This window comes from Cavia porcellus, unplaced genomic scaffold (genome assembly GCF_034190915.1).
Source record: "Cavia porcellus strain 051 isolate PalLab524CR breed Dunkin Hartley unplaced genomic scaffold, mCavPor4.1 scaffold_5, whole genome shotgun sequence".
In the NCBI taxonomy this organism is placed as follows: Eukaryota; Metazoa; Chordata; class Mammalia; order Rodentia; family Caviidae; genus Cavia; species Cavia porcellus.
This window is the reverse complement of record NW_026947488.1, coordinates 7,126,768-7,150,244: the sequence shown is the minus strand read 5'-3', so window position 1 is coordinate 7,150,244 and position 23,477 is coordinate 7,126,768. Positions and strand designations below refer to the sequence as shown.

At 54.6% G+C, this 23,477-nt stretch overlaps 1 protein-coding gene and 1 long non-coding RNA gene across 5 annotated transcripts; one reads left to right on the top strand and one right to left on the bottom strand.

The window, feature by feature from the left end:
- Nucleotides 1-5,503: 5,503 nt before the first annotated feature.
- LOC134475951 (uncharacterized) lies at nt 5,504-13,038 on the bottom strand. 4 transcript variants are annotated; one of them, XR_010047292.1, is made up of 3 exons: nt 12,946-13,038; nt 6,347-6,420; nt 5,504-6,241 (listed from the first exon to the last, which is right to left on the bottom strand). It is a non-coding gene; the product is annotated as an uncharacterized LOC134475951 (long non-coding RNA). The 4 variants fall into 4 exon arrangements; XR_010047289.1 differs by having other exon boundaries at nt 12,871-13,021; XR_010047291.1 differs by lacking the exon at nt 12,946-13,038 and adding an exon at nt 12,454-12,573.
- Nucleotides 10,618-19,933, top strand: Tfap2c (transcription factor AP-2 gamma). The gene is made up of 7 exons (XM_063248123.1): nt 10,618-10,929; nt 12,481-12,963; nt 13,078-13,129; nt 14,343-14,559; nt 15,106-15,224; nt 17,577-17,721; nt 18,396-19,933. The coding sequence occupies exons 1-7, from the start codon at nt 10,882-10,884 to the stop codon at nt 18,679-18,681; spliced, it is 1,350 nt and encodes a 449-aa protein (XP_063104193.1). The 5' UTR covers nt 10,618-10,881; the 3' UTR covers nt 18,682-19,933.
- Nucleotides 19,934-23,477: the final 3,544 nt, after the last annotated feature.

The window sequence follows — 23,477 nt, the reverse complement described above, 5'->3', positions numbered from 1 at the left end:
GACCCCAACCAAGCTCCCCCAAAAAGCGGGAGAGGAAGAGGAGGAGAAAGAACGGAAGAGGGAAACCAAGGAGGGGAGCAGACAAGGAAACTCACCCCGTGTGCGGGTCCCGCTGTAGCTTAAGTGCAAGAAAGCAACTAGTGTTTAGTCCCTAGCACCAAACAGGAGCAAGTTACAGAAGTGAAGCACACGATGAGGCCACTGTTATTAAACAGTCACCGTGTACAATGATATAAATCCCACGTGTGACCTGTTCTGTCTTCTGTTGTATACAACGTAGGTCTTGATTAGAAGAAGCATGCTTTTCTCTGGGAATGAGGGTGTGGGAAAACTCTGAAGTTTTCTCTTTGTTGTTGCTTTGTTTTGTTTTGAGACAGGGTCTCAGTGCGCAGCTCAGGCTGGGCTGAACTCACTCAGGCTGGCCTCAGCCTTGCAGCAATCCTCCTGCCTCAGCCTCCAGGCCGAGCCTTCCTACTCACTTCCTTCTAGGCTTATATTTCAAACAATCTCATCAGGCAGGTCTGTCCCAAGGGTCCGCTCTCTCTCTCTCTCTTTCTGTTGTTGTTATTGTTGCTGTTTTTCCAAATAGGGACTCACTAGGCAGGCCAGGCTGGGCTGGACTGGACGGCACAGTGATCCTCCTGCCTCAGCCTCCCAAGTGCACGTGAAGGAGTCCTGCTCCCCACTGCTCACCAACTCCTCTTGCCCTTCAGAACCTTCATTGGTGTGCACACGGACTTGCCTCTATCTTTGCCCACCCCCAGGCTTCGGAGAAGACGATCAGGCAGCTCCTCTGCCATTGTCCCGGGTACCTGACCTGCTGGCAAACCACTGCTGGTGGGAAAGTGAAGGGAAGGGGGCAGAATGTTTTCTGAGCATCCACTCCGGGCCACTTCTCACCATGAATGTGATGGTGCCATCTTGGTGCCATTTTTGGCAGAGCTCAAAGCCCAGGAGCCCGGCTCCCCCATGCAGGTCTGAGCCTCTTTCAGTCCTGTGTCCTAGCTCTCCTCTGCTCCACGCTGGGCTTGTCACCCAGGTCTGCCCTGAGCCCTGGACCCTGCTGGCCTCCCCAGGCCACATTGCAGACAGCCACGGGTGTGCACAGGATTGTGCTCAACCTTTGACCTCTGGCATTTACTTCTTCTTCTTCTTCTTCTTCTTCTTCTTCTTCTTCTTCTTCTTCTCCTTCTCCTTCTTCTTCTTCTATCTTTCTTTTTGCTGGTACTGAAGACTGAAGCCAGGGCTTTTGCCCTAAGCTACCTCCCAGCCCCCTTTCTATTTTAAATTTTGAGACAGGGTCTAGTTAAGTCGCTGATTTTCCCAGGCAGACCTGGAATTTATGATCTTCCTGCCTCAGCCTCCCAGAGTGCTGGAATTACAAGCATGTACCACCACACCCCTCTAGCATTTCTCTCCCTTCCTTCCCCTCTTCCCCATCCTTTGCTTTCCCCCTTCCTTGCATCTACTCTTCCACTGTTGGAAAATTTCCATCCCGCTCTTTAAAAAAAAAAAAAAAAATTCACTCTCCCCAAATATAAGCACCAGGCTTTGGGCCGTGGTGTCAGCTTTGGGAATGCTGTGTGTCCCAGCACTCAGGACACAGCCAGGCCGTAGCAGGCCATGCGGGTGTTGCAGATCAATCAGCCCCTCCCCTCCAGACCAGAGTCTCCCGCCCAGCGAAGCGCCTGAGACAGGCTGGGTCCCAGGGCTCCTGACCTGGCTGTGTACCTAGACAGTGATGCCAGCTTTGCAGGGGTGCAGAGAGTATGGATGCGGGGTGTTGAGCACAAATGTCAGGAAGGCAGCCTGGCATAGAGCGAGCTGCTGCCAGGGGCACAGCGTAAGATTAGCCAATGACACGGGTGTCACAGCACTGTGCCATATTACACGCAAATGCAGGCTGATGGGTGTGCTCGTCATGTGTGTCACACAGTAAGTGACTGTTTTGGGAAGGTCCACGTCAGACTTCCGGTGGTGTGAGGAAGCCTCAAGAAAAAACAGCTTTGCCCTCTGTCTGTGCCTCTCTGCTGAGCAGGCTGTAGTGACCGGAGCCTGGCCAGCCGGACTTCAAACTGAGGCAAAGGAAAATATATGCCCCACTCTACACCCAAATGGAAACTCTAAAGTTTTATAGTCTAAAAAACCAGGGGCAATACTGGGCAGGGTGTGCTCCTGTAATCCCAGCATTCAGGAGGCTGAGGCAGGAGAATCTTGAGTTCCAGGCCAAGCTGGGGTAAAGTGAAGGTCTGCTTAATTACCTAGAGAGACCTTGTCTCAAAACAAACCAACAAGAGTAACAAACCCTACAAAACAAGGGCTTTGGGTATCATTCAGCAGTACAGCATGTGCTTAATATGGGGAGGCCCTGGGCTCTACCCCAGTTCCAACCACAACTGGAACAAACCCACATTAAGCCCTTCCTTAGATAAACTTCACCTCTGTCAACTTTTCCTTTCTTTTTTGCAGTGCCAGGGATTGAACCCAGGACCTCGTAGGCGCTGAGCCAGCGCCCTGCCACTGAGCCACAGCCTCAAATCAGCAACCCGTGCAAACCCACTTGGCAGGAAACAGCAGGGCTCAGGGCTGGGAGCTTGCAGGAAATACCCGTCTCCACCGCATAACCCGGGCAGCGGACGGCAGACAGCCGGGCTTTATTTAATGTCCCCATACCTTACTCTTTCTGTGCTTCTTACGTTGTCATCTTTAAAATTCACGTTTAAAACGCTGCCTTAACAGTTTGTCTTGATGACTGAGTTTCCGCATCTTCCAGCTTTGCTCCTGTACCTGCCTTCCAGCCCCGGTGGGTTCCTCCCTGAGACTGAGCTCACTTGGGGTCCTCAGTGTTATCGGGGTGCATGGCTGGCCCCTTGGGTTGTTTTTGACTCGTCCTCACACTGGGAATCCAGACAAGAAACTTGATTATTTCACATGGGGAGGGCCGGAGGGGTTTTGTTCTCTGCTGTTCTCCTCTGTGAATCGTTAATGTTTTCTTGGATGAAATTTTTACACTGGATTTATAATCTAATCCTTTGGGTGAGGAGGGGCACCTGAGACAAGTGGGGAGATGTACATGGACAAGGAGAAGCAGTCAGATTCTATTTGTGTCACCCATCCACCCATCCACCCATCCACCCATCCACCCATCCACTCATCCATCCATCCACCCATCCACCCATCCACCCATCCACTCATCCATCCATCCACCCATCCACCCATCCACTCATCCATCCATCCACCCATCTATCCACCCATTCTTTTGAGACAAAGTCTCACCATGTAGCCCAGGCTGGCTTCCAACTATTCCTCTTCCTGCCTCAGCCTCCAGGGTGCTGGGATCGTAGGCAACACCTTGATGTTCGGCTCTCAAATTATATTTTAGAAAAAAATCATATGTAGGTGAATAAGATCTACTTCCTTGCCTCCTTGCTTCTTCCAAATCCATCTGAATGAGAGATGTTTAGAACATATTTCATACATGAATGAAAGACATTTATGATAAAAGGAAATAAAATCAAGGTCTGAGTGGTTTTGAGCTGACACAACACCGGTTGTTTCAAAGGCCAGTGTGTGGTAGGACTGAACACCAGCACCCCTGGGCCGATGAGAAAGCTCCAGCAAAGGTGCAAGGTCATGAATTCCATCCTTGGTACCCCCAAAACCCCTTCACCAAAAAACTCCCAGCATCCTTTCGGTGAAAGACTTCTGAGCTCTGGACCATAAAGAGGAATACAAGAACACTTAATTTCTGCAATGTTAGTTTGGGAACACAAAGATTTGACTCACCGTACAGTGTGAGTCACATACACAGACGAGGGAAGAATTCCGCGCTTGCCTTCGATGAATCCTCCTGGCTGGTGGTTGCGGACACCAGTGGGTGTCAGCGTCACCAGGATGCCGGTGTGACTGTAAACCACCAGCTCCACCACAGAGCTCCTGATCCTGGGGTCTGGGGTGCAGCACAGAACTGAGAGTTCCCCCGAGTTCTGACTGTGATACAAGGCACCCGGACTGCACCTTCATTTTGAGAACCCCAGATTGGACAACAACCTCCCACCTAGCAAATACAGGGAATGGTGGCAACAGGTCTACTTTCCTTTTTGTTTTTGGTATCAGGAATCGAACTCATGACCTTGTGCTTGCCAGGCAGGTGCTGGGCCCCTTCAGGTCTGCTGTCACAGCAATGGCACGGCTTGAAAACCACAAACATGCTCTTGGCTCACAGCGTAATTTAGGGTCCACCAAGCTTATAAATCTTCCCTTAAGGAGATCCAAATTTGGTCAGAAAAAGAAATGTTAGCTTAAGACATTTCTAGTTTTTGGTTTTGTAGGCTAGAAAGTTTGTTTGGTGACTGGGAGAAATTGTAACATATATTAAATAGATATATATATATAGTCACACATATGTCTTCTTTACAAGTTTTTTTTTTTTTTTTTTTTTTTTTTTTTTTTTTTTTTTGCATTGGTGTACCTGGTACTAAAAACAGGTTGAGGGGCTGGAGATTTAGCTCAGTGGCATAAGCACCTGCCTTGCAAGCAGGCAGTCATGAGTTTGATCCCTAGTACACATTTAAAAAAAAAAAACAAAACAGTTGGAGATCAGTGTTTATAACAGTAACCTAAAATTGGGTATATTTTTGTTTCTTTTAGTTTCTCCATTGAATTTGGTGTTCATTTTTGCTGGCTAGAGCCCCCTCTGAATGCCTGGGTTGCTGTAGTGACATGGTGACCTTTCTGGGGTGGTGTTTTCAGGTCGGATGCCCCGAGGAGGAAATGGGTTCCCATGCGCAGGACTCAGACTTTGGCACCAGGGCCCATAAGCCCATCTTTATGTGCCTGCTGGGTGCTGCACCTGGCTTGTGGGGCTTCCAAAAGTGGACAGTGAAGGCCAGGGGGATCACCCTGAGTTCAAGGCCAGCCTGGGCTAATACTACAGTGTTCAAGGGCAGCATGACCTATACAAAGAGACCCTATCTCAAAAAATAATACTAAAATAAAACTTAAAAACTAAAACAAGAAAGTGGACAAAAGCTCCCCTGCTGGTTCTGATTCTGATGGGCTTGGAAGGCTGGAAACTGACAGGAAAATGGTCCTGAGAACAGAACCTTGCCCGGGGGCACATCTGTGTGTGTGTGTGTGTGTGTGTGTGTGTGTGTCCAGATGCGAGTGATCAAAATCCAAGATCTCGCCGAGAACCTAAGCACCAATTCTTTATATAACGTTTTATTGTAATAAGACAATATATTCCTTTTTGTGAGAGAAAAGAATACATTTGTGCATTAACTATGGTTACCGCATCTTTTTAAAAAAAATTATAAAAGATACAATCACAATGGCAACAATCAAAATAAAAAACAGAAACATGTAACAATCATTTTTAAGGAACTTCCTTTCTGGATCAAACTTTAAAATCAAATCAGGATATTCCAGCACAAAGAAAAAGAATTGTAACAAGATCTATCACTTGCAATCCCGTCCCCAAGGAACCCCCCCCCACCATGAAACCCCAACTCTATAGAAATGCAAATCAGCTTTGTCTTCCCTCCTCCCCCAGAGCCATCTTGTTGGGGGGTGGTTGGGTCTGGCCCAGGTCCTTCTTAGGGGCACACAGCGTGGTTAAGCACTGCTCTTAGAATAGTGTTATATTAGTGCCCAAACCCCGCTCACAAAGCGTAGAATTAGCATACACCAGCTCCTAGATTTGACGTCCTGTGCCAAAATGAGAAATTTATTTTTTAAAAATCCTAGTTAAGCTTCCAAGCAAGACTAAGTTTCCAATCACCTCTTCTTCGCTCCAAGAGAGGGCTAGACTCAAGCGTTTAAATACCTCTACAAGAAACTGTGGCTGTATTTAAATCACTTTTTGTTTTGCACAATGTAAAAATTTACATTTCTTTCTTTGAATGGCTCTGTTTAAAGAACCTTCGGTGCATTTAAAAAAACAAAACCCAGGCTTTGAAGGCTGTGGGATCACAAAGAGGCTTTGGATCATGGGGTTCTCTTGACACTTCTAGAGTCTCTCTGAGAGGAATTTGGGGTTCCTTCGCAACCAACCTCCATGGGAAACAAGAGGCTGAGGTTGTCCTGGGAGGCCTCGGATGAAAACCACAGAACTCAGAAAACCTGCAGCAGGGTGGTCTACTCTTTCGTCTGGGGGAGCAGACCGGCAGCTTCTTTCTTTCTTTCTGCCTTTACAATCTTCCTGGGGAGCTCTCAGTTTCCCCGTGTACTTTGTCTGTTTCTGTTGGGGAAAGAATTTGGGGTCACCAAGGTGCAAAACCTCTTTGGCATTGGAAGGAGACCCAGGCCCACCGCCTGGCCATTTCCAGCCCCTGGTTCAATTTACCTGGACTGGAACTTGAAACCAGATGAAAGCTAGGAAGCACTGCGCAGATTTCGAGGAAACGTTCACAGTTCTGGCTGCGGAGATAAAAATAAAATACAAACAAACAATAACTGTGTCTTTAGCCGGCAAGATACACTCCATTAAAAATCTGTGGGAAGGAGCCCCCTACTGCAGGCCAGATACAAACTCGAAGACCACGCAGGACACCGGGAAGACCCTGTCCAAAGGGCGATCGGGCGCAGCTTCCAGGAGGGAGGAGGCCAGGGGTGGAGTAAGACCGATCTCTCAGGTGTCTTCCAATCGCGACAGCTGTTTTGGTAGAGCATCTGTCCTCCCACCCCACCCCTCCCCCTCCCCGTTAATTAAATACACGCTCCCAGCCCCGGTTTACAGCGCAGGACTTGGCCCTCGGGGAGCTGTTTCCTGGTGGTTGGAACTCTTAAAACTCGAGGTCCCAGAGTCGAACAGCTGGCAACATGAATTTCCAGTTCCTAAGGGTGAGGAGAGAGGCCTGGGCGGATGCTGCCAGGAGGGAGGGATGCGGTGGAGCTGAGGGGGCGCCTTGGGGTGAAGGGTGCCGGGTCAGCCTCGGCCTCCTCTGCTGGAACTGGAGCAGGAGCCCAGTCTGTGCCGCCCAGCGCCTGGCCACTGTGGACCTCCTCTTCGCCTTGCGGCGACCAAGATAAGTAAGTTGGCTTAGGCTGGCCCGGAGGTGTGTGGTGGCCTTGGTCCCCGAGCCCCTGAATGCTCCGGGTGGACCGGGGATCCCACCCTAGTCTTCTCGCCTGCGTCAGAGCACGCCCAGATATGTCCCGGGATGTGAGTGGAGAGGTGACAGCGATTTACTTCGGTGCTGTGCGTGGCCTCTGGCAGGCCGGGGTCCCCAGGGTCCCCGGGGGCAGCTCAAGAGGCAGCCAGGCGTGACCTTGGGTGGGCCTCCGAGAGGCACCAGGAAAGTGGGGCAGTTGGACAACTCAAAATTTGCCTCTCCCGGGTTTGAAATGTAGTAGGTTGTCATGGATTTAAAGGCTTTGCACGGCGACGGTTCGTTTGGAGAGTGAGGTTCAAATGAAGTCTAGGACAGAAAGGGACAGAAAGGGACTGGCTTCCTCGGAAGCCTGGGAATCTCCAGTCCCCCTGCTTTTTTGTGTGTGTAAAAAGTAGTTTGTTGGGAAGAAAGTCTTGGCCGTGCCGCACCCAGGCGGTCTGGCAGAGCGCGCTGCAAGCTCGTGGCAGGGCTGAGACCAGCGGCATCACCGTGTGTGTGGTGCCTGCTCTGGCACACTACTAAAACATCCTAGCTGGGCGTGGTGGCACACATCTATAGTCCCAGCACTGTGGGAGGCTGAGGCAGGAGGACCTCAAGTTTCAGCCCAGTCTGGACAATTTAGCGAGACTGTCTCAAAATGAGGAATTAAACAAGGCTCAGGAATGTAAATACAGTTCTGGGTGACGGCCTTGAGTTCAACAGCCAGGGCCACCGCGAACAAAAGCAGCTATTTTTTAAATCAAGATTGTTATTCTTTCTGGGTGTCCAAGGATTGATGCCTGTAGGAGCCGGGGTGTGCGCCTTACTGGGCTTCAATTCCGAGTACCTTCTAAACCCCAGTGTGTGTCCAGTGCGTCAGTATCCTAGCTGGAGAGTGGGTGCCAGGATGGACATCCTCCCCCCAGATTTGCTGAGGCTACCTGCCCTCTGCCCTTCTCGACCCCCAACTTTCCCCGCCCTGGGCCCCGCCTTTTACTGAGGTCCCAGCGGGGGTCGGGCTGTGTCGAGGGGTGGGACGGAGGCCTGGGCGCGTGGCTGGCGTCTGCAAAAGCGCTTGGGGGCCTCCACCTGCTGCTTGGGCGCCCCTTACCCTAGGGCGGGAAGAGGCGTTCTAGGCCCGCCCCAACACCGCTCAGTCCAGACGGCGGCCCGCTTTGGTCTGGGATGGAGGCGGGGCGGCAGAACCCTGGCTCCAGACACCCCCCACCCCCACCCCGCCCCCAGCCCGGCCGCTTTGGAGGTGGCTCACAGCCAGACTCTACGGTCCTCGAAGGCACCAAATGTCGTTTGGGCCTGGAGTGTGAGACAGCATCCCTAGGGGGCAGCAGAGGGGAGCCCCTCCCTGCAACCTTTCACCTCGGCATCCCTCGTTTCGCGGCTGCGAGGCCTCGGGGAGCCCGGGTGGGCATCGTCCCGGGAGCTAGTGCCCACAGGCGCGGACAGGCGGTGCGCATTCTCCCGCTTGCGAGGGCTGGGAGCTGGGGAGGGGGCCGTCCCGAGTACCGGAGTGTCTGCTTCGATGCTCTCACTAAGGCTTCTGGCGTCCTAACCAGCAGCGAGCGCCTGGTCGGGCCCGAAGCCCAGCGTGTGCGTGTTGGGGCAGGGCCCCGAGACAGGAAGAGGGGTCCGTTGGGCCGCCTTGCCCGCGGAGGGGTGCGCGGTAGTCGGCGTGCGCCTCTGTTAGGCGCACGAAGCCTCTGGGCCCTCGGATCTCCCAAGAGGCGGCGCACCCCTGGGTGCCCCCGGCTCCCTCGGCAGAGGCGGGAGTCTCTGTGTACTCCGGGCGGCTCCGGCGAGTGGGCCTCGGACGGGAAGCACAGCCGGAGCCGGGCTGTCGGGTGGGAGCGCCTTCAGCTCCCTCCTGGCGCCACACTGCGGAGACAAAGTGGTCAGCACAGAACAGACTTCCAAGCTGCACCCTAGATCGGGTCTCGGGTAGGGCGAGAGCCCGGCCAGGGACTCGGGGGGGTCCAAGGGAAGCGCCACCTTCTCGCGAGAGCGTGGGACCCCACCTTCCCGGTGGGGGGCGCCGGGGTACTGGGCGCAGGAGGTCGGTGCCTGCTCGGAGCAGGTGCCGCTTCGCTCATCCGGCCCCAGCGGCTGTTCCAACCCACGCCCGGTGTCTGGGAACCGCAGAGGTATCGGGATCGCGCGCCTTTGAAACGCTGCGCCCCACGCGCTCAGAGCCAAGCCCCCAGAAAAGTCCAGGGGTTCCAATTTCTGAGTTCTCTCAGGCTTCTTGTGAGAAAGTCACCTCGGATCTGACCGCTAAGGAGAGCAGGGACCTTCGCGTGGAGAGCATCTTATTTTTATTTTAGATATTTTATAGTGGGCCCCTGAGTCTAAAGAACGGCTCACCCAATCCCAATAGGGCGGGAAGGTGGTGGCTGCCAGGACTCTGGGGAAGGCGGGGCCCGCTCCGTTCTCGGTCCTGGGCGCTGTCTTGTACCGACAGCAAGTGGTGATTGCAAAATTGGGTTCGGACTCACATCGAAGTTGTTCGTTCTTCTAACTCTCTGGGAATATTTAAATCTGCCCTCCCCCCGCAGGAGGCTGTCCCAACAAAAGTTCCTCCCCCTTCCAAAAAAAAAAAAAAAAAAAGATCGACTTTTCTCTTGCAATAAGACAATTTTAATCACCGGAGGAAAGAATTTCGTTTCTTTACATTAAAAAAAATAACATTGAACGTTGGTTTTAAGTTTGGGGGAAGCAGGCAACATTATCTTAGAAGAAAGTTTCGCTTTTTACCGAGGGTGTCTCCCGGCACCTACCTCCTCCTTCCCCGCGCCTCCTCTCCCCGCCCCGCCGGCTCCTCTCTCCCAGGGAGAGTCCAGGCTGCGGGGCAGCGAAGGGCTGGGCTGGGCAGGGCGGTGGGGCTGGGCCCGGGAGCTCGGTGCCCTCGGCCACTGCCAGCGGCGGGAGATTCGGCTTGGGCTGACAGCAGCCGCACGCTGTGGCTCCCCCTTCTGGGCCAGTAGCACAGTGGGCTGCCTCTTGGGTGCTGGGGCCGGCGTCCCCCTAAGCCTTTTCTCAATGTCCTCGGACCCCGGCGTGTGGGTCGGGGGTCAGGACAGCATGGAGCCCAGGGGCAGGGCGAGGGGGTGACTCTCGCGCAGATTAGGACCCCGCTGCCTGGCCCCAGCTCAAACCATAAGTCTCCAAGGGGCGAGTCGGTGAGACGCATTTTTTTAGGAGCTAAGGGGACCCCAGCTGTTGAGGTTCAGGTTTTATATACTTGCGCCTCGGTTCCCGGCAAGGTCAGACTCAGATGGAACCGAGCACCGAGCACCGTGCCCCAGGTGGGTGCCCTGGCCTGTGTCCAAGGGACCGCGCGTGGACTGTGCAGCTCGCCCCACGCGACGAGGGGCCGGCGCGCCGCCAGCGCGGGTGCGGGGCGGAGCCAGCCTGGGACTGGCCGGGGGCCGCCCCGCCCGCGCCCGGGCCTCGGCGCCGGCCCCCGGGGAGGAGCTATGGTAATTTCCTTCTCAATAAGGCGCTCGGGTCCCCCAACGAGCGGCGGGACTCACGGAGCGGGCGCGGCTCCCCTGCCCACGGCAGCGGTCAGTACGCCGCGGCAGTGTCCCCAGCTGCGAGCTGCCGATGCGCGTCCAGTGACTGAACAGCGGGGCCTGCGCGCGACGGGGACGGCGGCGGTGGCGGCGGCGGCAGACACCCGGCCACCGTGACCCCAATTTTGGATTTACCACTCGGGGGGTGGGGGGAACCTGGATTTAACTGGCGACTGTTTTGGGGGACGCCGGACGCCATGTTGTGGAAATTAACCGATAATGTCAAGTACGAAGAGGACTGCGAGGTGAGCTTGGGCGCGGGGGTGCAGGGGCGCAGCTCCGTCCCGCCCCGGCCCGCCGAGTGCAGCCCGAGAGGCCGCGACTTGGTCGGGGATCCGCGCGCAGGAGCCCGCGCCTCGCGGCGGCGGGATGGGGCGTCGGCCTGCGAACCCCTCAGCCCATTTCTGCGGGACCGCTCCCCGTGTTGAGCCCTTTCCTAAATACCCAGCCTCGGGGCCCGGCCTAGAAGGGGCCCGGCGGAGCTCACCGGTCGGTTCCCGCGAAGCCAGCGGCCCTGCTGCCCGCGTTCTCGGAAGCGCGCCCGCCTACAGCCCCGAAACGCGGTTTTGGCGCTGGAAGTCTTGCGTCCAAAGGGGCCAAGTGAGGCTCCACGCCGGGGACGCCTCTGCGGAGTGTCCTCCGAGGCGGGCTTGTCACCTGCCCCGCTATCTCCTCGGGGAAGCCAGAGAACAACTGAAGCTTGGCTTTCCAAGAGAGGTGGGGGCTGGGGCGTGCTGGGGAGCTGGAGCCAGATGGGGCCGGGAGCGCTCGCGAGTGCTCCGTCCTGTCGGACAGGTTGAGCTAGAGTTTCGGAGAGTAGGAGGGAGGGAGGCGGCGAGCGGGAAGAGGACGCGGGCGGCGGGCAGCGGGCGGCGAGTGCCGGAGCCCGGGGAGAGGAGAGCTCTGGGCGGCCGGGCCTGGCCTGGCCTGCCCGGGACGCGGGAGCGCACGGCGCTCGGGGACCTCCGAGGGCGCCCCTGCTGCCGCCGCGGACACGTCCGCTAGGGGGCGACGCCACCATGTCTCTCGGCTTGGCCACCACCCCTGGAGACGCGTCTTGTAAGAATTCGGCGGAGGCGAGTGGAACGCGCAGGCCAGGTCGCCCAGTGTTCCGGGTCTTGCGCGCTCTCCGTGCGCCCGGATATGTGGGAACTCGGACCGCGGCCGGGCACGACGTGGCCCATCTTGGCCTGGCGTGGCTCGCGGCCCGGCAGCTGCGCGTTCCTTTCCCGGTGCTTCGGGCGGCGTCGGGAGGTTGGCACAGCCTGGGAGCGTCACCTGCCCCGAGGTCTTTGTCCGGAGGGCGTGGAAGGGAGGGTCCCCGGGGTAGGGTGGAGTAGGCGCGCATTCTCCTTCCCGGCTGCTTCCCCCAGCCTTGCCACTGAGACATGTGCGGGCTAAAGGGCGAACGCGCTCCGTACCGTGTCCCGCGCCCCCCCGCCTCCTCCCGGGGCGCCGGCCCCGGTCCTTCCTTGCCCAAGGCCTGGGGTTCGGGCTTGGCCCCTCCGGGCGCCTCGGGCTCCGGAGCGCCCAGACCTTCGCCACCGGGCGCGAAGGACGGCTTCCCCCAGGTCTGGGAGCAGCCCCCGCCCCTCCCGCCGTGGGCGCAGTGCGCGCTGCGACACCCCGGGGCGCAGCGCCCCCGGGTGCCTTCCGAGCCGCGGCAGAGCCTGCGGCTGGGCGGGGCGGGGCAGGTCCCCGGGGCGCTGCGCTCGGCTCCTCTTCCGGACGCCGCCGGCCAGTTCGCCGCAGCAGGGTTTCGTACTAACCGGGTCCGGGCTGCTCTTTCCTCGCAGGATCGCCACGACGGGAGCAGCAATGGGACCCCGCGCATCCCCCACCTCTCCTCGGCCGGGCAGCACCTCTACAGCCCGGCGCCGCCGCTCTCCCACGCCGGGGTCGGGGAGTACCAGCCGCCCTACTTCCCGCCGCCCTACCAGCAGCTGGCGTACTCGCAGTCGGCCGACCCCTACTCGCACCTGGGCGAGGCCTACGCCGCCGCCATCAACCCGCTGCACCAGCCTGCGCCCGCCGGCAGCCAGCAGCAGAGCTGGCCCGGCCGCCAGGCCCAGGACGGGGCCGGCCTGCCCGCGCACCATGGCCGCCCCGCCGGCCTGCTCCCGCACCTCTCGGGGCTGGACGCCGGCTCGGTGAGCTCCCGCAGGGACGCCTACCGCCGCTCTGACCTGCTGCTGCCCCACGCGCACTCCCTGGACGCCGCGGGCCTGGCGGACAATCTGGGTCTCCACGACATGGCTCACCAGATGGACGAGGTGCAGGTGAGCGGTGGCGCCCAGGCTCCTTCGGGGGACCGTGTGTGCCCAGCCCAGCCAGCAGGCCTCCTCCCCTCTGGGATCTTCTCACTTAAAGGAACCTTGTTGTTTCTCCCCCAGAATGTTGATGATCAGCACCTGCTCCTGCACGACCAGACTGTCATTCGCAAAGGTAAATAACACTGCGACCCCGACTTGTGAAGTCAGCCGAACTTGGGACTTGGTGGCTGCCCCGGACATTGGTGGTGGCAGGGACAATGGGGACTCAGGAGGAGGCTAGGGGTGCATTATCTGGATCTGAAAAGATTTCTTTCTGAGGTGAAGAGAAAGGGCTCAGGGGCTGTCTCTGTGTGCATGCGCCCTGCTTTTCTAGGGCAGTGGACTAGTGGTGAGGGTGTTTGCCAGGCAGAGGCTTTCTGTCTTTGCTGAGTGAGTGAAGCAGTATTGTGACTTTGAAAACCCGCCCGGTGATTGGTTCTGTGACAGTTTGAACCTCATGAGTCAAGATGGGATTTGGTTTTTGTTGTGGGAGCGGCTCCTGGATTCTGATCTCCCTGGAAAAGCTCTTGAAACGTTTGTCTGGTTTGAAAACAGTCCTGGGAGATGAGGGCTTCAAGAACCAACCGGTCTGAGGCTGGCTTGGGAGGGGGTAAAGAGGTGGGAACACTGGGTTAGTCTGAGTGGTTCATGGGAATTTAGTTCCATAACCAACAGGTTTCCCAGTCTGGCTGTTTTGGGAAAAGGAGTGAGACCTAAATTCAGGCTGGTCCAGCCAGACCTGTGGCGCATGCCTGTAATCCCAGCCCTGGGGAGGCCGAGGTGGGAAGCTTGCTGTGAGTTCCAGGTCAGCCTGGGCTACCTAGAGAGACCCTGTCTCAAAACCAGGCTGGTTGGGGGCTGTAACTTGAAACTGAATAGATACAGGGAGATACGTTTTGAAAAATAAACTAAAAACCCCCCAGTAAACCTTTTTGACAGAATGGGTTAGTTTGTGTTTTGAACTTCACTGTGATCAGTTGTACCCAAGGGCTTTGGCAAAAGAGTGGAGTTAGACCTGAGCCTTAGCTGTTCTGTTGAAGGGGGGAATTCATCATTTATTTGTATTGAAAACAAATGGTCTCATTAAACAGCTTATCTGAGAAGCCGGCAACTGAAAATCCTGCGTGCTTGGGATCTGCCTCATTAATTTGCCAAGGTGTTAACTTGTGACTTTCAGATTTGATTTATTTTTGAGGGAAAAATACAACTTTTTTAAGCGATTGTTGCAACTCGGGGTCCAGCGCTGGAGGCTGTTAGTCCAGTGCGTGGATTCTGCCTCGGTGAGTGGTTTTGAAAGCCGTGCTTGGGTGCCATGCTGGTGACCGCCGGTCCTGGTGTCCCCACAGGTCCCATCTCGATGACCAAGAACCCCCTGAGTCTCCCCTGTCAGAAGGACCTGGTGGGAGCCGTGATGAATCCGAGCGAGGTCTTCTGCTCTGTGCCTGGGAGACTCTCTCTCCTGAGCTCCACGTCCAAATACAAAGTGACGGTGGCTGAGGTCCAGAGGCGACTGTCCCCGCCGGAATGCTTGAACGCCTCCCTCCTAGGCGGTGTTCTCAGAAGGTACTGGGGGCCCAGAAGGGGGGTAGTGGAAGGGGAATGTGTCAGAGGGCCGGGAGGTATTTTTAACATTTATGTAACTTTTTATGCCTAACGCTGAATTCTAATGGGCGCAGAGCGGGTTTAGAGTGTGTTTCTTCTCTTCTAGAAAGTGCCAAGTGGAGAAAGAAGTGTTAACACATTATCATTTGCCTGGGATTGGATTCTGTGTTTGAGGCACAGCATCTGCACTGAGCGGAGGGGGCTGCCGGGTTTTGTTCCCCCGGGGAGCTTTTGGGGGGGAGCTGCTAGTTTTACAAGTGAAAATTTAGCTGTTTCAGTAAAACTTGCTGTTTTCTGTGAATTTTTTTTCTTTTTCCAGGGAGATGATTCTAGGGAAAAATTTTTGATCTTTTTAAGTTCTGGGGTTAATTAAACAAAGGGCCTGTGTCACTTTGGATTATAACTGATCATATAGATGGTTTTGGATGGATCGCAGCCACACCTCCCAGAATGTAGAATTTTTCACAGTGCAACTTCTTGAGGGTAGCCTAATTCTCTTGTTCTCAGAGCTAAATCCAAAAATGGAGGCCGGTCTCTGCGGGAGAAACTGGACAAGATAGGATTGAACCTTCCGGCCGGCAGGCGCAAGGCTGCTCACGTCACCCTCCTGACGTCCCTGGTAGAAGGTCAGTGCTGGCTGTGCTCAAGGTGTCTCCCAAATGTTTGCCTAAAGAAGGAAAAATAAAACAAAAAACAGCTCCAAAGACCCCATCCCAGGTAGAGGATGGAAGCAGTTTGAGTTGTCTGGGTGGGGACATTGAACTGTCCTTTAACAAACAAGTTATTTAAATACCTGGTTGCATACATGCTGTATTGTGGGTTCCCCAGAAAAATCTGTTAGAAAGAAGTTGGTGGTGTAACCACCCCCATCCCAGCGCAGGGGATGTGAATCAGGAGGGTCACAAATTTGGGCCCACCATGGGCAACTTAGCAACACAGTGAGACCCTGCCTCAAAATTTGAAAAGGTAGGGGGCGGGGTCTAGGGTTGTGGTTTGTTGTGGAGGCACTGGGTTCAGTCACATTATCATCAAAAAGATGAAAAGGGGGCGGGGTCCTGAGAAATCGTACCCTAGGGATGGCGAAACAGTTCTTGTTTAAATGAACCGGTTTTTGAAAGATGCTGCCGGTCATTTGGTCCATCTGTAAACAGCCAGTTACTCATTGGTGGGCACAAGTAGTGGGCCTGATTTTCAGAGCCGCTGGACTGTTGGGATGGTGGTCAGTACGCACAATGGAACTGGCCCGATTCCCAGTTGCTTCTTCCCATCAAAAGAAAAAAGTAACGGAGCCCCTGGTCAGCAAAAGAGCTCCTGTCTCCAATCACCAGATCATCGTGCTCTGTGGCATTTCATTTTCCCGAGTGGGAGCCCCTCCCCTCCCCAGTCTGGAAAGTAGCCAGGAATGTAGTGCAGGCTACAGAAGGGGTCCAGGGAGAAGGCAATTTTTTAAAAAGCGAAACTAGCAGTGCATTGTTCTGGGGACACCGTGCCTGTGGGTGGGTGGGTAGGTGGCTGGGTGGCTGCTGGGTTCCCCTGCTGCTAGGTAAGCAGGGTGCTCCGAGAGCAGTTCAGGCTATGAAGAACTTACTGTCCCAGCCCACGCTGTGACCTGGGGCTGAGGCTTGGCTGAGTCCATCTCCCTTACGAGTGTCAGAAGGGGCTGCTAGCTGCATGGGGGGCTGGAGGTCCCCGGTGCCTGGGGCATCAATGCTGTCTGCTGGGTTCCCTGGCCAGCCGGCCAGGCGTGCTGAATGGAGACGCCCAAGCCCCCATGACTGAGGGCCCCGCCGGCCATCTGGGTTTCACAAGGCTTTGCGGCCTTGCACTCTGCCAGTCCCTCTGCACCCCTGTAACTCAGACAAGGGGAAGGAACGTGTGAAGCTGGTGTTTCGAGGCTCTTACCGTTCATTTCCCATAAGAAGCGTGCTCCCCGCCTTTTGGATTTTGTTTTGGGTTTGGATTGTTTGTTTGAGACAGGGTGTCTGTCATTTTAGAGTCCAGCCTGGCCTTGAGCTCACTGTGTACCCCAGGCTGGCCTCAACTCGTAGGTATCCTCCTGCCTCAGCCTCTCAGTGCTGGCATTACAGGTGTGAGCCACATGCGTAGCACCCCTTCCTTTAAAAAACAAAAACAAAACAGAACTGTGATCCCCTTAGTAACTGGGCTCTTTAAAAAAAAAAAAGCCAGGCCTGGTGCACACCTGTAATCCCAGTGCTCGGGAGGCTGAAGCAAGAGGGTTGCAAGTCTGAGCACAGCCCTAGCACGTTCTGGTCAGCCAGGGCTGCCACGCGAGCCCTAACCCCGGGACTCAGAACAAGACACGGTTTGCTATCAGGGACTTGTGACCAGTTTTATTTGGCAGATCTGCTTGTCTCCCTTGAGTGTTTCTGCTTCCCGAAGTTATGCTGAGCATAGAAAGCACAAGCTGTCTGCTGTTTTTCATCCTGTGAGGCACTGTGGTCTTCACTGGGTCTTGCTATGCAGTTCAGGCTGGCCTTGAGCTCACTTTGTAGCCCAGGATGGTCTCGAACTGACAACAATCCTCCCACCTCAGCCTCCCGAGTGCTGGGATTACAGGCATGAGCCACCACGCCCGGCTTTGGACTGTGATCTTCTTACGAGCTCGGTTAATAATCTGAGTTAAAAATCCGGGAGCCAATGCTCCCACATCAGTATTCTGGGGTAGAGCACCGGCCCTAGCACCTGGGGCTCCGCCTTGCCGTGGGAGTATTTGCTCTGCCTACGCTTTTATTTGAGAATGCAAAGTGACTGGGGCTGGGGGTACAGCTCATGGCACTGGCCTGCCTGGCAAGAATGAGGTACTGGGTTCAAATTCTGCACATACACAACACACACACACACACACACACACACATAAGCAAAATGTCAAATGCCAGGAAAAAGAGGGAGAGGACAGGTCCCCGGCAGTGATCATGGTCATCACAGACTAAATGTGTTGCTGTTGGCAATCTTTCTAGGTGAAGCAGTTCACCTGGCCCGGGACTTTGCATATGTCTGTGAAGCCGAGTTTCCTAGTAAACCGGTGGCCGAGTATTTAACCAGACTTCACCTTGGAGGACGCAATGAGATGGCAAATCGAAAGAACATGCTTCTGGCTGCACAGTGAGTCTCACGCTCACTCTTGGGCTTGAATTTGGGGGTTCAGCGCCGCCCCCTGGGCCCCAAAAGGAGGAGCACTCGTGAAATACGATATAGCAGAACAGAGTGGCGGGCTGCTTTCCCCACGCCAGGGCATTCAGCCCTTTACTGTGGATCAAATCCAGGGAATGTTGAGCTACGTTCTCGGCCAGTTTAATTTCATTTTTGAGACAGCATCTTCCTAAGTTGCCCAGTCTGGGCCAGGACTTTCAGTCCTCCTGCTTCAGCCTCCTGAGTAGCAAGACGTGTTTTTTTTTTTTTTTTTCTTTTAAGTATAAATATCCAGGGGAAATCACAGGCGGATTGAGCAAACTAAATGTCTCAGAAGCTCCTTAACGTAGCTGGGGAGCTGCTCTTAGAAACCAGCATAGATTGATTTTTAATCACATTCAGCGAAGCCGAGCAAGTCCCCCCAGAAAGGAGATACGAGCAGTGAAGCAGCCTGTGCAAAGGCCCTACGCTTTGCGGAGGTGATGATTTCCTGTGTTCCTGGTGAGAGTTTATGTGTTGGAACAAATTTGTGCCAACGTAAACTGTCCCTCAACTTGGAGGTCCCAGTGGCCTAGACCAGCTGATTAGGGTTCACCCTGTTATCTTTTCTCATTGCGGTGGGGATTAAATGCCCGTCTTCTTCACAGGCAGGTGTGCAAGGAGTTCACGGACCTCCTCAATCAAGACCGGACCCCCAACGGCAACAACAGGCCCACCCCGGTGCTGGAGGCGGGCATCCAGAACTGCTTGTCCCATTTCAGCCTGATTACCCACGGCTTCGGCAGCCAGGCCATCTGCGCCGCCGTGTCGGCCGTGCAGAACTACATCAAAGAGGCGCTGATCATGATAGACAAGTCCTACATGAACCCCGGGGAGCAGAGCCCCGCGGACTCGAACAAGACTCTGGAGAAGATGGAGAAGCACCGCAAGTGACGGTGGGCGCCCACAGGAAGGAAAGGACCTGGAGAAGGAGCCCGAGTCCCGCCCGCTCCCAGCCTCCTACAAAGCCCAGGAGCCCCGGGTGGAGGGGCCCCCTGCTGCCCTGCTGGGCTCCTCGGCGATGCTGATGTCCCCTCTCCGAAGTGGTGATTTCTCAAGCCTTGAAGTCTCTGACTCTGACATTGGATCCCAAGATGACAAGCGCTGGGTTTTGCCTTTGTTACGTATTAAACATTTACACTTTGGAACCCTGATCACCCTGTCCCTCAAAAGTGGTGCTACAAGTTTTAAAATCAGTAAACTGCCTGGGCCTCAGGAGAAACCTCACACTTGGCTGTTGGGATGTCAAGTTGACGTGACCTTCACGGATCGACAGCTTGGTGGTTTTTTTCAGTGTTAAGATAGAATGGCTGGTTTTCGCATCCACAGAATATTTATCATTAAAAAGAAAAATGAGTATTTATCTAGGTTCTTCAGTGGTCCCATCCTGCAGCTGAGGCAGAGGTTCCATGTGCTTAGCAACTGGTTATTAACGGGTGGTATTTGACACACTTTGAACCCCAAGTTCAACAGGGGCCTTCTGATTTTAGAAAACTTGTAGAAACAAAGCCTGCTGATTTTGTTTTTGTGTGTCTTTTTTTTTTTTTTTTTACTTTGAAAGTTAACTCTTTAAGTGGGAAACCCTTGGAAATGGACCTGTTCATATCAGGTACTAAAGCTTTATTTGCATATTTATTTCAGACCTTTGATTTTTTTTTTTTTTTTGAGTAAACTTGAAAAGGGTAGGCATGGAGCCTGGCAGCTGCCTGTCGCCCCAAGCCCCTGCGGAGCTCTGTATTTTGAAAAACAGTGTGTTGTGTGTACAGATTTTATTTATGCATAATTTAATGGGGTCTGTAAATATTGGTGCACTTCCTGTGACGTTTCGAGAAATGGGATGCGATTTTAATGTTAACTTTTAATGGTGAGGGTAATCTATAATACATCTGTAGACTTTATCTTGTGTATACAGGGTATTTTGACTTGAGGAGATCCCGGGCTTTGTTCTTGGGTTGGAAAATTCTGTTTAATTGGAGCTCTCAGAAAGCAATAACTGCATCTTGTTCCTGTGGCCTGAACCTTGAGCTGCTCGTGTGGGTAGAGTTTGTGGCTGAGACAGAGATGTGGAGCTGAACTCTTTGCTGTAAATGTCCCTGAGATAACTGCGGTGTATGGTACTTGTATAATAAAAGTATTCTGGGTAGAACCTGTGAATGTCTGGTTCTAACTGGATTATTTTTTAAGTCCCTCGGACCAGTGGCATAGTAGAGCTGATTTCTGGTTTGAATGGGGGCATAATGGAGGAGGCTGAGCAGGAATGTTGGTGCAGAGACCCAAAACCATGTTTTCTCTCCCTAGGGAGGCTGTTTCGTTGCTCTGGTCATCGGTGTCATCAGGGGGCCTGGGAACTGGCGTGGGACAGTTGGCCTTTGAGACTGAGTGGCTCACTATCAGTGTTGAGAATCGAACCCAGGGCTTTGAGCCTTGGCGGCCCCCATGTCAGCCAGTGTTTTGATAGCAAGGTGTTCTATAAGGGCCTTCTGCCACGGCCAGGGTCCACTGCTGTGCTCTGTTCTCCCTTGATGGTGCCGATGGGGTGGACAGGCTTGGAACAAGCACTGCTTAGGGGAGGAGATGGCTAACGCCAGGGCAAGCAGGAGTGGTCTGGGCTGCAGGCGCTGTCAGTGCGAGGAAATCCTCCATCTTCAGGGATGAGCCCCTGCCTGTCTGCCCGAGGCATCCAGCCGCTCTGCCTACCTGTCCGGCATCCCTTGGGAAGTGCAGGAGTCCGGTAGGGGTTGTGGCCTCACTGGACATTTGCAGGAATCTTGGATGCACATCTCCAGGACTGGATTTCTGCTTCGAGTGGCCCCCAGGAAGTGATAACGTTCGCAGTTTGGCATGCGAGGCTGGCCTTCAAAGGGGAGACAGAGCAGAAGGATTGGACTGGGCCACTCTCTCAAGTCCAGTCTCTCCATTCTTAATTCACAGTTCTCCACCGAGGGCTCAGCAGTGCCTGGCTCGGTGTTGGCATCGGATGCTATTAAGTAATTTAAGCCCTGCCAACCTAATGCCTGGCGCTTGGCAGCTTGCCCTTGGCTGCTGAGCGTTCCCATTAAGTTGGATTTATCTGGCTGATATGTCAAGATCACAAGTGCCTCGCTTCAGAGCGGTGAAAAGAGGTCTTAGGTTGGCAGTTATTTCTCAATCAAGGCTTCAGGGAGGCGTTAAAAGGAAGGTGTGGGGGCACAGGCTGGGGGGGAGAGGGTGTTTCTTAGCGGCGAGCTCCTCTGGGACCAGAGGCTGGCTCTCAGGAGCTGTGCCGAATTGCAGTGCAGACAGCACCCTGGAAATGCCCCAAAGTCAGCCAGGGATCAGAGTGAATCATGCACGGGGTTCCTCGTGCCCGACTTCTCCTTTACCCTCATTCCCGCTGAGCATCCTGGGCAGCCACGGGTCCCCAAAATGATACCTCGGACCCGATGCCCGGAAAGCAGAGCAGCCAGGCCCACAAGAGGACCCTTCTGACGGCTCGCGGCTTTTCCGCTGTGCTCCAGCAAATATATGAAATCAAGGAACCGTGCCCTCAGGAACCGGGCACTACGGGACTCTGCACTTCAGCAGCCAGAGGGCTTTGCCTCAAGGCCGCATGAACAAGGATTCTTCCCGGGCTCGCTCACAGCTGGGCTTGGTTTTTATTAAGGTGCAGGATGATGCTGCCTCTGCAGTAGAAAGAAAGTGCCTCCTTTCTTGTCTCCCTGCTGCACTGAGAGGAGCTCCATCCCATGCCTGGGGGGAGCCGCTTCTACTCTGGGCTGTGTCTTGTGTAGCTGCAGACTCCAGGGACCCCAGAGGTACTACCTGACAGCACCCTGTGGGTTACAAAGAAACAATTTGTCTGTTTCTCATGTGACACAGTACTGTCACAGCTGTCAATTCTCTTTTTTTGCAGGGATGGGGAGGCTCTAGTGTCAGGGCAAACTCAGAGACCTGAAGCTTCCTGGGTTTGACCAGGCATGGTGAGTGGCACATGCCTGTGATCCCAGCACTCTGGAGCCTGAGGCAGGAAGGATCATGAATTTGAGCCCAGCCGGGGCTGTCTCAAAAAGGGTTAGGGATAGAGCTCAGTGCAAAGGCCCTGGGTTCAATCCCCAAGCACTGCAAAAAAATACATAAAACTACTGGATTTGAATGTTAAAAGACAAGATGAAGCACGGCAGGGTCAAGGGGGTAAGAAACAGTGTGACCCTCTCTTGGCACACCCACTGCCTGGTCTCCGGGAGGCACTGGCTCTTGTGCACCCCGAGGGCCACTCAGTATTTCTGTAGTCTCTGCCTTTTGCAGGTTCGGCAGTGGTCCCTGCAGTTGCCTCTAAAAGCTGTGGGCTGCAGAGAGGGTGTGGCTGAGGGTGCGTCCAGGGGCCAGTGTGGTGGGCAGTGACCCTTCACAAAGTCCTCTCTGCCAGCCTCGAGCGTGGGCAGGCAGTGCTGGAGATAAAGGGCTGCTTTCGACATCGCCTTCCGCAACGCCCGGATGAGCCTCCTGGGAGTAGGTGTTGCTCTTGGCCGAGGCCGGCCTGACCTTCCTCCCATCTCAGTAGACCGCCGGCTCCTCTGCCAGGTGCCGCCTTCATCGGCTTCTCTGAAATCTTCAGCCACTTCCTTGGGAACCTGAGTCACACCTGGAGCCGTGCAAACCTGGTCTTGCCAACACAGGCTGGCGTCGCGCCCAGGGACCCCGATGACAGCTGGTGAGAAGTGCCACCCAGGCAGGACGGGCTCTGCGGAAACACGCCACCTTGGGACCCCTAAAAAGCTACTGTTCCACTAGAGAACGTGTTTCATGTAATGCCCTATTACTGTTGGCACAGCGCTAACTACCTTCCCTGTTCCTCCTGGGTGACATCTCGTGGGGGAGACCGGAAGAGCCAGAAACAGTAAAGGTGACCTGTCCAGCGAACAAACGGCTTTGTGTGTGTTGTGTTTGTTTTTGTTTTGTCTTTTTGAGACAGGATCTGGAGAGCACTGTGGTGCAGGCTGCACTGGAACTCGCTCTGTGGCCCAGGCTGGCCTTGGAACTCAGGGATGCTCCTCCTGAGCCCTAGGATCTCAGGCATGCCCGCCTGATGGCTTTGTTAAGAATGCTTACAACGTCAAACCTCTCTGCTGTTTTGTTTTGTTCTTAAGATGCACGTAGTGTTGCTTTTCTCTGTTTTTCCCAAGGAGAGATCTTTGCCTTAAGGAATGCCCCGTCCACTGAGGGTGAGTCGAGCCGGGCTGACGTCTGACCCCTGCTCGGGCTTGACGGTCTTTGGGTGTCTGGGGTTTCACGGTGACCAAGAAGCTGTAAAGTCCTGTCCCCCAGTACCTGAGACCATAAACGGTTTTCGCGCGTAAGATGAAGTCAGACAGGAGGAGAGCAGGCTTTGGGTCCTTATAAGAAGGAAGAGGCGGGGTGTGGTGGCACATGCCTGTAAGCCCAGCACTCAGGAGGCTGGGGCAGGAGGATCACACATTTGATCCCAAAGTGGGCTACTTAGTGAGATTTTATCACAAAAGAAAAAGTTTTAAAAGGCTGGGGATGGTTGTTCTGGGCTTAGGACACACACACATGCATCTGGCAAGAAACCGCTAAAGAAAGAATAAAGGGTCCTTTTTGACATTTTGGCAAAAAAAAAAAAAAAAAAAAGGCAGAAAGGGAGGAGTCACTACCTGAGCCAAGAGTGGGTGGGAACTGGCCTCCGTGGGGGT